Source organism: Populus trichocarpa, chromosome 18 (assembly GCF_000002775.5).
Source record: "Populus trichocarpa isolate Nisqually-1 chromosome 18, P.trichocarpa_v4.1, whole genome shotgun sequence".
Taxonomy (NCBI): Eukaryota; Viridiplantae; Streptophyta; class Magnoliopsida; order Malpighiales; family Salicaceae; genus Populus; species Populus trichocarpa.
The window spans coordinates 15,158,181-15,173,319 of record NC_037302.2 but is presented as its reverse complement, the minus strand read 5'-3'; the positions used below and the strand labels follow the sequence as shown (position 1 = coordinate 15,173,319).

The 15,139-nt window shown below is 33.4% G+C and overlaps 2 protein-coding genes and 1 pseudogene across 2 annotated transcripts in view; 1 reads left to right on the top strand and 2 right to left on the bottom strand.

The window, feature by feature from the left end:
• Positions 1-9,039, top strand: part of LOC18101666 (receptor like protein 21) — a 58,535-nt gene extending 49,496 nt beyond the window's left edge. Inside the window, exons 2-9 of the mRNA XM_052449033.1 lie at positions 4,117-4,369; positions 4,771-4,926; positions 5,056-5,124; positions 5,217-5,363; positions 5,450-5,590; positions 6,140-6,289; positions 6,876-7,025; positions 7,118-9,039. Of these exons, the coding sequence (XP_052304993.1) occupies positions 4,117-4,369; positions 4,771-4,926; positions 5,056-5,124; positions 5,217-5,363; positions 5,450-5,590; positions 6,140-6,289; positions 6,876-7,025; positions 7,118-8,871 (2,820 nt within the window). The 3' untranslated portion in view covers positions 8,872-9,039. The remainder of the gene's footprint in view (positions 1-4,116; positions 4,370-4,770; positions 4,927-5,055; positions 5,125-5,216; positions 5,364-5,449; positions 5,591-6,139; positions 6,290-6,875; positions 7,026-7,117) is intronic.
• A 474-nt stretch (positions 9,040-9,513) lies between these two features.
• LOC18101671 (pentatricopeptide repeat-containing protein At2g34400-like) lies at positions 9,514-14,327 on the bottom strand (annotated as a pseudogene).
• Positions 10,992-14,513, bottom strand: LOC127904686 (putative inactive cadmium/zinc-transporting ATPase HMA3). The gene is made up of 6 exons (XM_052448881.1): positions 14,338-14,513; positions 14,115-14,236; positions 13,830-13,924; positions 11,804-11,860; positions 11,072-11,377; positions 10,992-11,000 (listed from the first exon to the last, which is right to left on the bottom strand). The coding sequence occupies exons 1-6, from the start codon at positions 14,511-14,513 to the stop codon at positions 10,992-10,994; spliced, it is 765 nt and encodes a 254-aa protein (XP_052304841.1).
• Between the last annotated feature and the right edge of the window lie 626 nt (positions 14,514-15,139).

The following is a 15,139-nucleotide window of genomic DNA, read 5'->3' as shown; positions in this document are numbered from 1 at the left end:
ATTTTGTATTATATATATATATATATGAAAAATTACGAAAATTCTGCAAAAATTATTTAAAAAAATATGTGATTTTTTTTGTAATTTTATTACTATATTTTGATTAATATTTGGTTGTATTTTTATACCGTAAAGATACAAACCCAGTATTAAAATACCCGATTTGCGTCAAAACATACAAACAAAATACATATTTAAAAAATGTTTTGTTTTAAAATACGGCCTAGTCTCTCAAATATATATATATATAAATATTATAACATCATATTTTTACACAACAAAAGAAATTTCAAAAAAATATATGTATTAGCATGCATTTTGGCTTTAATAACCAGTTTATTCAAGCCATGAGAACTAGGCCAATATTTCAAAAATTCTAAAAAATCTTTTTGTTTTATTTTAGTATATGGGATTACGTATTTAAACAATAAAATGAATTCCTGATATAAAAAATATGGTTTTTTTATATAGACATTAGAACGGTTAGGTTTTACCCGATAAGATAAGGACCTCCTTATTGAGGAGGACTTTTCTTGAACCATAGACGGACCAACAACTAGGAAACACAACGAGACCTTGAATTTTATCAGACAAATAAACAATGCAGCTTACCTTAGGTAGGGCGTATTTGGGGTGCTAATACCTTCCCTTTACGCAACCAGTCCCCGTGCCCGATCTCTGAGACCAGTTAGGGTTCCTAGTGACCAAAATATTAGATGGCGACTCCCACACCATTTTTTACTGCTAAGAGACAAAGAACTCCTTGTCTCACCATATTTACCATATATATATCCCCCCATCACACATTCGAGGGTGGACGATCGCCGCGACGTCGTGCACGTGCGACAATTTTCATGGATTCAAATTCAACTACAAGGGCTATTTCCTGCAGCAAGGAGAGTTTCTGAATTTTCATTATTCATACATTGCGAAAAATAGTAAAGTTTCTGAGAATTTTCAAATCAAACTTGAATTCAGCCTGCGTTGTTAACTATTTCATTTTCACTATAATTAATTGTTTTATCACGTTGACGCCAGCAGTCAACAACTATCTTACATTCCCTTGGCATTGAATTCCATGCCTTTGCAAAATATCAATTGCTCCAGTCTCTCTCTAGCAATAATTAATTTAATTTTCCCCAAACACATGTGTCATTTATCGAGATAATTAATTTAATCACACACACATGTGTCATTTAATCACACACACATGTGTCATTCCACAATTAATTTTTTATATTATAATTTACTGTTATGTTAATCAGGCAACATTTAATTACCATGGTATAAAATTCAAAAATAGTGGGAACAGAAAAACATGTTTTTATGTATTTTTTATTTTAAAATTATAAATTTTGCTCTAATTTCACTCTAAGACTATTGTAAGAAAATATTTATTTTAAATTTATCTATATTTTTAAAGTTCAAAAATTAAAAAAATAAAAATAAATTCAAACTCATCTAAAAGGAGTTATTTAAAAGGAGTTAACTGTGATGTCATTATTTTATAACAAAACTAACAAAGATATTTTATTAACCATTTCTTAAAATCAAAAGTTTTTAAATAAAATAAATATATTGCCCCGTAAGCTTGAGAAAGAATAATATGTTTTAATTTCATCTTGTATAAAAAAATTCTTAATTTAGCGTGTTAGAATGCATCGACCACTAATTAATGGACAAGCGACCTTAGATTAATATATTATTATTTTTTTTGTATTTATTTCTAGTCATATTTAATTTTTCATCAAGTGATTAATATGTATAATTCAATTTTTAGTTTGCTTCTTGAAATTTCTCAATTTAATCTTCAAAGTTTAGTCTGTAACAATCGCCTTCTATATATAATTTTTATGCTTCATCCATTTATATAAATAATAGTAACACATAATTATATGAATAAATATCAGTGTTGTTTTTAAGATTTAAGGATAAAAGTGTTTCTTTTGTAAGACTATAACATCCATGTTTAACCTTTTTTTTTATTTCGATTCATTTTTTTTAATTTTACTTTTTTATAAAAAAATAAAAATTAAATGGTCTTTGATTATAACTAAATCATCAAAAATCAAATTTAAAAATCAAATTAAAAAATATAAAATTTTATATAATCTATCCTCAATATTATTCGAGAAAACAGTGAGGCCTTGCGGAGTAAAAGAATCCACGCAAGCAATACTTAATAATATCAAAACGAAAACGAAAGGAATTGTGATGAAGAGTACATTGCCGTCCTATGGAATCATGCATTTTTTACTCCATTTTTAACAAGAGTTGGGCTCGTTAGAATTTGATGATTTTTCTCTATCTGTAAACTAGAAATTAAAAAAATAATAAAAATAAATTTTTTGTATTAAAATTAAATTAAAAAATATTAAAATACTAGAATAGTATAATTTACATGATTTTTAAAGTTTAAAAACCAAAATGCATCATTTACAAAATTATGGCATTGAACTCATATTCAGTGTCTTTCTCCACTTCTTTCAATCCTATCTTTTCATAAAAAATCAGAATCAACTGAGTTTAATTAAAACTAAATTGTCAAAAAATAAATTGAGAAACAAATTAAAAAACATAATTTTTTAAATAGTTCATCTATAATAATATACAAAAGGATGAATAGTAAAGTCTTGACAAGAAAAAAAAATCAATGCGAGCAACACTTAGGGGATGTTTGGAAGTGTAGTAATAGTTGGTTTTTAAATTGTTTTTCGTTTGGAAATGTATTAAAATAATATATTTTTTATTTTTTAAAAATTATTTTTGAGATCAACATATTAAAATAATATTAAAATATTAAAATAAATAATTTAAAATAAAAAAAATTATTTTTTTAAAAAATAATATTCAAACATAAAACAAACATGTTAGTATCAAAATGAAAACAAATGTAATGAAGAGGACACTGCCGTCCTATGCCATCCTGCTTCTTCTTTTTTTCCACGTGATGGGTCCGTTAGACTATTGCCATCATGCATTTTTTCCTAAAATATATTCAGATTAAGAGTATTATAAAAAAAACAAAAAGATTATATATATTAAAGATAAATGTTAAATGAATCAATTCAGATATTGTGAATTATGTATTAAAATAAAATAAAAAAGTTGTTTTTAAAATATTTTTTTTAAAATTATTTCCAACATCAACATATCATAACATAACAATAAAAAAGCATGAAAAATATTTTAAACAAAAAAATTATTTAAAAAAAAAATATAATTTCAAATTTATTTTCAAACAACCTTTTAGTTTGTTAAAACTAAAAAAAAATTAATAGTGTTCATAGGAGAAAAATACGGCATCAAATCAATCAGTAAAGATTCATATTGAACCGTGGTAAAAGCACAGTTATTTGGTCAGGCAGGAGGGCTTGCATTTGAGTTGGAAAAAAATATTAATAGGATTTCGGCCATTTGAAAAATTAAGAAAAAAACAAGAGAGAGAGGATGCGATTATGAATTGGATTTTTTTTTTCTTTACCAAAAAAATGAAGCTTTCTAAGTGTGTTTTTCATTAAGATATTTTTTAAAATTACTGAGATCTTTTTCAGATTTTTTTTTAAATATTTGGTCAGGCAGGAGGGCTTGAATTTGTGTTGGAAATTAAAGAATTTGGTGTCGAAACATCAACATTTGTGATGATCAACCTTTACCGCAGTTTAATTAGATGGAAAAATTGACTACAAAAACACGATTTCAAATTTATTCGTAAACAATCTTTTAGTTTAAGAAATGAAGCTTCTAACTTATGTGGCTGCTAAGTGTGTTTTTCATAAAGATATTTTTTAAAATTACTGAGATTTTTTTCAGATTTTTTTTATATTTATTTTGCTTAAGAAAGTCATGAAGATTGAATTATACATATTTATTCTCCACGAGGGGACGGGAGACCGTTGCCATCGTGCAGTGTTTTTCCATGGGGTGGGTCCGCAAAGTCCTCTATAAAAGCCTTAACCTCCTCCCTGCCATTCGCAACAATTAATATTGTAATAGTTGATATTAATTAAGATGGGGCTGTTCCTTCAGGTGTTGACGGTGTTAGTGATAACGGTTTCGCTGCAAGGATGGGTGCCTCTTGGTTGCTTGGAGGAAGAGAGGATCGCTCTGTTGCACCTCAAAGATTCTCTTAACTATCCCAACGGCACCTCCCTTCCCTCCTGGAGAATAGCCCACGCCCACTGTTGTTCTTGGGAACGTATTCGGTGCAACAGCAGTACAGGTCGAGTCACCATGCTCTATCTTGAGGGCGTAAGGAATGAGGAGCTGGGAGATTGGTACTTAAATGCCTCCTTGTTTCTTCCTTTCCAACAACTCAACGTTCTCTACTTGTGGAATAATCGTATAGCTGGTTGGGTTGAGAACAAAGGTTTGCTCTCTTAAGTATTACAAAATATTTATATTAGTTTTATTTTTTTAGAATTAATCAAATAAGGTGTTGTTTAATTACTATCATTCATTTTGGTTCTCTATGGAAGAAAATAGAAAGCATATTTAGTAAAAAGAAGTTGTTTAATTCCTTACATTATTAATATAATCAAGTTCATTGAGGGTGAAATGCAGCTTTACCTGTAAATGCATATTCATAACGAACACTAAGCCAGTGATGATGGAAGCAATGGACAAGTAGTAAATTATACTCTTTCTTTCAACCTCTTTACATGAATTCATCGTACCAATTACATGCCTCTTCATCAATAATAATTCAGTTACTCCAATAATATCTTTATATGAAGTCTTAATTAATTTATTTTTTATTTTTTTATATAGGTGGTTCTGAGTTACAGAAATTGAGCAATTTGGAGTCCCTTTACTTGGAAGATAATAGCTTCAATAACAGTATTCTATCATTTGTGGAGGGGCTTCCGTCTCTCAAATCACTATATTTAAGTTATAATAGACTGGAGGGGTTAATAGATTTGAAAGGTTAGTTTTTTATATACTATTATTTTTATAAATATTCAATTTAATTAACACAATTATTTATTAAATTTAATTTCAAAAAACACAATTAATGAGTATTGTATTAATTTATTTTTTTATATAAATTTCAAGAATCTTTGAGCAGCTTGGAGACCTTGGGTCTGGGCGGCAACAATATTAGCAAGTTGGTAGCCTCAAGAGGTAATTAGTAACACATTCACATTACCTACCTGGCTGGTAGCATCATGAAGATAATATTAATTATTCTTCTTTCTTCCCTAACTAACTTGCAGGTTTAAGCAACTTGAGATATCTATCCCTATATAATATCACAACCTATGGAAGTAGCTTCCAGTTACTCCAATCATTACGAGCATTCCCAAACCTCACAACACTTTATTTGGGATCCAACGATTTTAGAGGAAGAATATTAGGTGACGGTAAGTCATAAATTATATTATACACAGTGATGTTTATATATTTGGGTTTAATTGAAAAATTAAATTTGCTACTTTTGAACAAACAGCGTTGCAAAATTTAAGCTCCTTGGAAATGTTGCATCTGGAAGCTTGTTCTCTAGATGAACATTCACTTCAAAGCCTTGGAGCGCTGTCTTCTCTAAAAAATCTGTCATTGCAAGAACTTAATGGCAATGTACCTTCTGGAGGTAAATTAACAAATTTCAACTCCACTATTACTTATCATTGATCATTTTATTTCTCTCTATACCAGCTACAATTAGATGTCTGTATAGATTTTCTCTTTTATGTTTTAGCAACCTACTAAACAAGTCTTGGAGAGACAAATTAAATCTCAAATTTAGAAATTAACTCAATTAAAATCTTTATTATTTTAAAATTCTATCATCCATTTAATATAAATAATATTTCAATTTAATTTTGCCCCTCCTCTCTCTTTCTCAACACTATTTCAGTGCAATGTAAATAAAATGATAACATAAAAAAATAATTTCTTTAATGAAAAGGTAACTTCATACATAGAGAGTGCTATTTTTAGGAGAAGAATAAATTAATAATGGTGTATTTTTATTTTTTGGGTTAGATGCATAAAAATTCATTCTCTTAAATGGACAGTACAATTTCTACACTTAACTTATATTTTTAGTTTTTTTTAGCCATGATTAATAAGTAATGAATTATTTATAATTTTAATTCCTTCTACGCTAATATAATTTCTTGTTTAATTGATCTGGAAGGCTTCCTTGATCTCAAGAACTTGGAATACTTGGATTTGAGTTACAATACTCTCAATAATAGTATCTTCCAAGCCATCAGAACGATGACCTCTCTTAAAACATTGAAATTGAAGGGTTGCAGTCTAAATGGCCAAATACCTACAACACAAGGTAAGGTTAGGTTGATGACTCTTATTCTCTCTCTCTCTCTAGGTTATATATTTTCTATTAGACACTCAAAGTTTTATTTTTTTTTCTAAACTATAATGTGATTAAGCTTATGTAACTTAAATCATCTTGAAGAGCTATGTATGCATATAATTTCTCTTTTATGTTTTCGCAACCTACTAAACAAGTCTTGGAGAGACAATTAAATCTCAAATTTAGAAATTAACTCAATTGAAATCTTTATTATTTTAAAATTCTACCATCCATTTAATATGAAAAATATTTCATTTTAATTTTGCCCCTCTCTCAACACCATTTCAGTGTAATGTAATTAAAATGATAACATAAATAACAATATAAATTCATATATAGAGTGTGTGCTATTTTTAGGAGAAGAATAAATTAACAATGGTGTATTTCTTTTTTTGGGTCAGACATATAAAAAAAACCTTCTATTAATTGGACAATACAATTTCTACACTTACCTGATGTTTTTTATTTTTTTAGCCATGATTAATAAGTAATGAATTATTTCTAATTTTAATTCCTTCTACGCTAATATAATTTCTTGTTTAATTGATCGTGACAGACTTCCTTGATCTCAAGAACTTGGAATACTTGGATTTGAGTAACACTGCTCTCAATAATAGCATCTTCCAAGCCATCGGAACAATGACCTCTCTTAAAACATTGATATTGGAGGGTTGCAGTCTAAATGGCCAAATACCTACAACCCAAGGTAAGGTTGATCACTCATATTCTCTCTCTAGGTTATATATTTTCCATTAGACACTCAAAGTTTTAATTTTCTCTAAATTATAATGTGACCAGGCCTATGTGACTTAAATCATCTCCAAGAGCTAGATATGAGTGACAATGATCTTAGTGGTGTCTTGCCTTCATGTTTGCCAAATTTGACTTCCCTTCAACAACTCTCTCTCTCTTACAATCACTTGAAGATTCCTATGTCATTGAGCCCATTATACAACCTTTCAAAACTCAAGTCTTTTTATGGTTCAGGTAATGAAATATTCGCAGAAGAAGATGATCATAATCTGAGCCCAAAGTTCCAGTTAGAGTCCCTCTATTTGAGCGGTATTGGACAAGGTGGTGCATTTCCCAAATTCCTTTACCATCAGTTCAACCTGCAATCTTTGGATCTTACAAACATCCAAATAAAGGGAGAGTTTCCAAATTGGTTGATTGAGAACAACACATACCTACAAGAACTTCATTTAGAAAACTGTTCTCTTTTGGGTCCATTCTTGTTGCCAGATAATTCTCATGTGAATTTGTCATTCCTGAGTATATCCATGAATCACTTCCAAGGCCAAATCCCTTCAGAAATCGGAGCTCGTTTGCCAGGGTTAGAAGTTTTATTTATGTCTGAAAATGGTTTCAATGGAAGCATTCCTTTCTCGTTGGGTAACATTAGCTTGCTGGAAGTGTTAGACCTGTCCAACAACAGTTTGCAAGGGCAGATCCCTGGATGGATAGGGAATATGTCTTCTCTTGAATTCTTGGACTTATCAAGGAACAATTTCTCTGGTCTTTTACCACCTAGATTCGGTTCTTCCTCAAAATTGAAATTTATTTATTTGTCTAGAAATAACTTGCAAGGGCCAATCGCAATGGCATTTTATGACTCCTCTGAGATATTCGCATTAGATCTTTCCCATAATGATTTAACTGGTAGAATTCCAGAATGGATTGACAGGCTATCTAACTTGAGATTTTTACTCTTGAGTTATAACAATCTTGAAGGTGAAATCCCAATTCATTTATACAGGTTAGACCAATTAACCCTAATTGATCTTTCTCACAACCACCTTTCTGGTAACATCCTCTCTTGGATGATATCTACTTATAATTTCCCAGTAGAAAACACTTACTATGATTCTCTATCCTCATCACAACAATCCTTCGAGTTTACAACGAAGAATGTATCCCTTTCTTATAGAGGCAACATTATTTGGTACTTCATAGGAATTGATTTCTCATGCAACAATTTCACAGGACAGATTCCTCCTGAAATTGGAAACCTCAGTATGCTCAAGGTATTGAACCTTTCGCACAACAATTTGACCGGACCAATTCCACCAACATTTTCTAACTTAAAGGAAATAGAGAGCTTGGATCTTTCCTACAACAAACTGGATGGAGAAATCCCACCTCGACTTATTGAACTATTTTCTCTAGAAGTTTTTAGTGTGGCTCACAATAATTTGTCCGGTAAGACTCCTGCGAGGGTTGCACAGTTTGCCACGTTTGAGGAGAGTTGCTACAAGGACAACCCTTTTCTTTGTGGAGAACCGCTACCCAAAATATGTGGTGCGGCTATGCCACCATCACCAACGCCAACTTCAACGAACAATGAAGATAATGGTGGCTTCATGGATGTGGAGGTTTTCTATGTGAGCTTTGGGGTTGCATACATCATGGTGCTGCTGGTGATAGGTGTAGTTCTGCGTATAAATTTATATTGGCGACGAGCTTGGTTTCACTTTATTGAGGTGAGCATCAACAATTGCTATTATTTTCTTGTAGACAATCTTCCCATTTTATCCAAATTTGGATTTTCATAGCCTTGATGGCACCAAGACTTGGTGCATCGTTGTGTATTCTAGTTTTAAGATTTAAACAAGTTTAAAGGCAAGCTCAAGCGATGTTGTATTAATTTATACAATTCCATTCGGTTTTGTGGGTTTTTATACAGCAGGACTTTTCAATTCCATGAGTTTTTACTTCCCTTGTATATTACATTATTACTTGATTTTTTTACTGATGATCAATTCAAATTTACAACACAAATATCCAAAAATATGTAATATTAAAGGGAATACATTACAACACAAATATCAATTCAAATTTATTTCACTGATTGTATATAAGCTTGTGAGCACTTAGATAATTTGCTTGATCTACAACTTCAGTAACTGAGAGTATTGAGCTGTCTTAGATTGAGTTTCCCGGTTAATATCAAAGGGTAATGTCGAGAACGAATCCCTTCAGGGCTGACCCTTGCCCATATGGCACTCCCCACTTGAAATGGATGGCCCCCCGGTACTGAGCAAATTAATGAATCAAAGCAGTCTCGAGATTCCACATAACAATTCATCTCCACTTCTGAATACTCTAATCTCAAACGTCCAGCATATACTGCAATGCTTGATTAAAAAGTCATTTGATTACGCTTAGACTAGGTATCAGATGTTCCAAAAGTGATGTACAGAAAACTAGAAAACCTTGTATTTGATATCATTAGCTTTCACCTGGAGGTAAAAAGAAAAAAATTAAACTTCCTCTAAAAAAAAACTATAAAATGAGAATTACAAGAATAATAGATCCAATTAGACATGGACAAATATCCGGTGAAAGAATACATGAAAATAAAGTTAAGTCTCTTGTTAGAATCTTTAATTACCTCCACTTGCTTAAGAACACAACATACCATTCAACATTTTGGCTGTAGTCATCAACCAGAAGATACAATCCCTCCGAATGCACTGCTCAATGGCTGAAAGAGGCCACCAAGTTTTCAACTTTTCCACCTCTATATGCAACCGATATTTGGAATGTAACCTTCTCTCTTCATCTCCTCATTCAGCAATTGGTATATGTTCTCCGAATGATGATGTAAGCTGCCACCAGCATGAAATTCATGAGCACGAGCTCCAACGTCAATCCAGCTACAGCCAGGGGTTTTAGAGACACCACACTGCCTCATCTTTGCAGAATCATCCCACCTTCTCATATTTGCATATATCTTAGATGAGATAATTGCATCTCTGGAAACAATTGAATGACCTTTTCACCAACATCTGCATTTCTACGCCTCTGACAGGCACCAAGCAATGACCCCAACACAATTTCATATTGTTTTCCAGGCATCTTCTTGATTAAGTCCCAAGCTTCGTTCAGAAGTCCTGCTCGCGCACAAAGATCAACCATGCAAGAATAATGCTTGACTTTTGGGACCAATCCAAATGACAATTTCATTGATTCAAACAATTGGCGGCCTTCATCAACCAATCCGGCATGCACACATGCAGAAAGTACTCCTATGAAAGTGATGTCATTAGGCTGAACAGTGCCATTATCCTTTGACATGCGTCTGAATAATGATAATGCTTCCAGGGCCTGCCCATGGAAAGCAAGAGCAGAAATCATGGCATTCCATGAGACCTCATTTTTATGAGGCATACTCTCAAAAACCCTGAGTGCATTATCCAAGCTCCCACATTTTGCATGCATATCAATTAATTCACTCGCAACGTAGACATCGTGCTGGAAACCTCTTTCTGATGCATGTGTCTCAACCCATTTCCCCAAATCAAGGGCCCCTATTGTGGAACATGCAGACAATACTTCAATCATTGTGACTTTATCTGGATTAGGACCTGCCTCTCTCATTCCGTTGAATAGTACAATTGCTTCATTGGAAGCTCCATTCTGTGCACACATATGAAGTGATAGTTGAACAAAAAAAAATCATATTAACTTGAAACGCATTTACAAATTTCATATATTTGTGTGGTTTTTATTTCATAGCTGATTAATTAGGAAGAATTCAAATTTCAAGTTAGTTTAAAGGAACAGAAATAAACACAATTCTACTATATGTGACAATTACAAAGTATAAAACCGATCTAATTACCATGTGATAATGGCATTCCAAGTGACAACATCCTTGTTTGGCATTGAATCAAAGACCCTCCTCACAAATATCAAATCCCCACACTTACCATACATGACAATCAAGGCAGACCCCACATACGAATTTACCTCCATCTTCTTCTCCAAAACAAGCCCCTCCACCCATCTCCCCAAACCCAAATCCCCACACGCCCCAAGAACATTCACCAACGTCATCTCATCTGGCTCAAACCCCTCCTCCCTCATTTCCATAAACAACCCAATTGCCTCTTTAGCAAAACCCATCTTAGAATACCCAGAAATCATCGAATTCCACGACACCAAGTCTCTGTCACCCATTTCATCAAACACCTTCCGTGCAAACCCCATTTCACCACAACTTGCGTCCATTGTAGTCAAAGAATGATTCACATGCTCATCACCATCCAAACCAGCCTTAAACACCAGACAATGACCAATCTTTCCATGAACCAAACCCCAAACATTCCCTCACGCTATAAACAAAAAAGGGAATGTGAAATTATTTGCTTTTAGGCCTAAAGACTTCAACTTGTAATACAATTCAACACAAAAATCATAAGCATTGTGTGTGGATTTGTTTTAGTAGGTTTTTCGATTTGCCTTGTTTTATCAGAGATAAAAGCTTTTCAGTTAGGGTTTGATGATGTTTTTTTTGGGTTTGGAAGTTGAGGTTGGATCTTCCTGTACTGAATTCATCACAGAATATGGATTTGTCTTTGTATTTTTCTTTTCTTGGTACCTAATATTTCTTGAAGTCACAACTGATCTAAAGGCAAGGTTGTCCTAAAAGAATTTCAGCAATTAAGCTTACATGATATATTCACATACTAAGCACCTTACCAGTTCTTGCTGAAGTTGCTTAATTTGCTGGAAAACAGCATATCTCTCCTCTGTCATCTAAGAAATAAGAGCACTTGCCTGAAATCACAAATATCACTTCAAGCACATGACAAGGTCTCCGTATCAACATCCTAACAAGTCTATTTGGTGTCAAAGAAACAACATTTATACACCACGGGGACTTCATAAAAAAAATTTGTTTTCCATGCATGTGACTCTGAAAGAAGACGCAGGAAGAATGTATATCCTATAATGTGGAGAAAATTAAAGATGCAGTCCCACCAAAATTATCCAAAGGTTTCATAAAATATTGAGAATGGTGGTCAAATCCTAGTCATGCAATTGTCAATGAATGAGAGAAAAATACAGCCCAGAAGTTGGTAACCTCAAGAGGTAAGTAACACATTCACATCATGATTGATGAGTAATTGGTATGGCAACTTCACTTTCAGAGATTATTCTGTATGTAGTGCATCGTGATTGTGTTCTACTGTTTTTATTCATGAATATTTTCATGGCAATAATTGCTATGAAACAATGTACCATCTCTTCAACTACTGAGCTTTCCTTTATATTTACAGCTGTCATTTGGGGGACAGAAACCAGGATAGCAATGTCAAGGTGACTACATGTACCAAAATCTAGTGTTTCAGGTACTGTGTCATCTTGCCTGTTCTTGTGGAGCTTTCTCAGTTGACATTACTTTTTTTTTTATCTTGTAATGAAGTCTTGGGAAACATTTTTCACGCTTAACTTTATATATTTCCATTTTCAGATTGCTATAGTTAAAGTTTTGTATGAAATTTGTTTATTGAGTGGAAAGAGCTATTGGAAGTATGGATGCAAATGAAGATGGTTTGTTAGATCTTTGAATTGGTGTGTGGATTCTGGAAAGCTTTGAATCCTAGACATTGAGGTAATTAACATCTTTGACTCTTAATTTTGAACCAGTCCAGATTATAATTCTTCTTGTTGCCATTCTAATAATCCACAGCCACCGTTACTGGTCTGTCACCTTCTAGATTCTGAAAAGCCTTTCGTTTGCTGCTCCTTATGGTCCTCAATCCATGTTTGTTATTATTATTCCAATTATTATTAAGAATTGAAGCTGCAAAGCGGGGGAAAGAGAAAGAAAGACTTACCTGGAGCTGCTACTTAAAGACGAAGACGATGGTGATGGAGGGCTGGCTAACCAATGTTACTTTCTTCCCCTCTACTTCTGTTTTTCGTTCACTTCACCTCTGTTCTTGCTTTTCTCTGCTTGTTTTCTCTCTCTCTTTTTTTTTTTTTTTTGCCTTCTCTTGTTCCCTCTGTCTCTCTCTGTTCTTGTTCCTCTTGGTCTCTCTCTGTATTATCTGTGTTTGTTCATTTCGTCTGTGTTTTTTTTTTGTATTATCTGTCTGTGGTTCTCCCCTTTTTCGTGGCCTTTCTCTATTCGTCCTGGTTTCTCTGGGTTTGTATTTGGTTGGTTGGATCAACAACCTACGGTGAGGGGAAGTTGAAGTTCCCTTTTGCTGGAGGAAGGTCACAAGTCTCTGTGTCTTCTTTATGTCTCTGTTTTTTCCCCCATGCCTCTTCGTCTCTGTGTGTTGTGGTCTTTATAGGGCAAGAGAATGCCCCTTCATCTCTCCCGGGATAGTGTGGAGATTAGCACGGTCCTGTCATGCTTGAGAAAAAAAAATGCCCATTACTGGACTGTTAGGGGCACATTGTGGAGGAGAGATACTGGATAGAGACGTGACCATGATCTACTGCCGTTTCTGCTGAATCGGTGGGATGAAGGAGATGAATAGTTTGCGTTGAAACGGCGTTGTTTTCACCTGAAAAGGCTATTTTAATTTTTCTCCTAGATCAATTGCAATTGAAACCCTGTTGCCATTTACAAAACAATTTTTAGTTTTCAATTTAATTAATTCATTCTTTACTTAGCTATTTAACTTTTAATTATTTTAATTGAAACCCTTGTAAGTGCACAAAAAGTTGCAACTGGTGTAGACAGGATAAGAGCACATGGACATGCACTGACTAAAACAATCAGTGCTAAGTAAAACCAGTGATCACGGTTATGAACTCGTAATGCTACTGGAATCAGTGCTACGCCAGCCGGCATGAATATCACCGCTGCAAATCTGAACAATGAACTAAACTGAAAACTTTCCCACAAAATGAAAGGAAGGATTGTCTAGCAATGGAGCTGACGATTCATTCTAAAAGAATGATGTGAAGGACTGTCCAAATACTCGTTCTCGGTACCCTACTTCAGTGAAAGCCTATAAAACTGGATGAGTAATTGGACTGCAGTATGCCTAACCTGGAGTATAGTACTGAGCGAATTTGTCTATGAATCTTCGAGTTTTAGACTTGCTGTTTCGAGCTTCTTCCACAAGCTTTGCCATTTTAGCCGCCACACAGTCTTCAGCTAAAGCAGTAGTTCTAACACCCCATTACCACCAAAGCCAAAATGCATTCAAAAACAATTCATAGAGTGTCAGAGAGAACTATTGACACCATTTAAGTTAACAGTTCCAACCCACACTACGGAATCCACTTGTTTGGTAACGGGAAATGACCCTCCAGTTAAAGTTTTCTCATCCACTTCACAGTTACCATCAACAACTCCATCAATTGGTATAACTTCACCAGCCTTAACTGCAAGAACAGTGTTTAACTTGACCTCATCAACATCTACTTCTTCCCTAGTGTTGCACATGTACGCGCAATATCGGGGTCGATTAGGAGTTGTCATCTAGCTAGTTGTTTGGTTCAGGGTTGCTAGGAAAACTCAGGTTTATTGGTATTGTCAGAGATTCGAGGGTAAGGGACTGGTTGTTGCTAAAAAATGTATTAGCACCCCTAGCATACCTTACTTGAGGTAAGCTGCTTTGTAGTTGATGTGGTTTAGATGTTTTGACGACTGTCCATATAAAGGTTTTTCTTGTGACATTCACAATTCTTTCAATAATCGTCTTAGCTATATGAAATGATAAACACATGATGTATTAACTACATATTCAGCTTCACATATTAACAAAGTGACTATAGATTACTTACTTGAATTCCATGTGAATGATGTCTCCAATGTAGAAAACAAAACCCATAACAGTACTCTTTCTATCATTCATATCTCTAACTCAATCAATATCACTATAGCCTACAAAATCAAAGCTATTAAAATATTCATAAAATAAGCCAAAATCAATAGTATAATCGATATATCAAAGAATTCACTTTAAAGCTTTGAAGTGAGTCATAGTTGGTGTTTCCATAAACCTACTCATAAGTCCTACTTTAAAAAAAATATCCAGACGAATGCATGTTAAATATCTCAAACTCTCA

What these genes read in the sequence shown, in the direction of transcription:
- LOC127904686 (XM_052448881.1), bottom strand. Translation starts at nt 14,513, where the DNA reads ATGTGCAACACTAGGGAAGAAGTAGATGTTGATGAGGTCAAGTTAAAC. An exon ending in CGCTCAGTACTATACTCCAG is followed by an intron (nt 13,925 to 14,114) that starts GTTAGGCATACT and finishes TCAGATTTGCAG; the next exon opens with CGGTGATATTCATGCCGGCT. An exon ending in AGCAACTTCAGCAAGAACTG is followed by an intron (nt 11,378 to 11,803) that starts GTAAGGTGCTTA and finishes CTGGTGTTTAAG; the next exon opens with GCTGGTTTGGATGGTGATGA.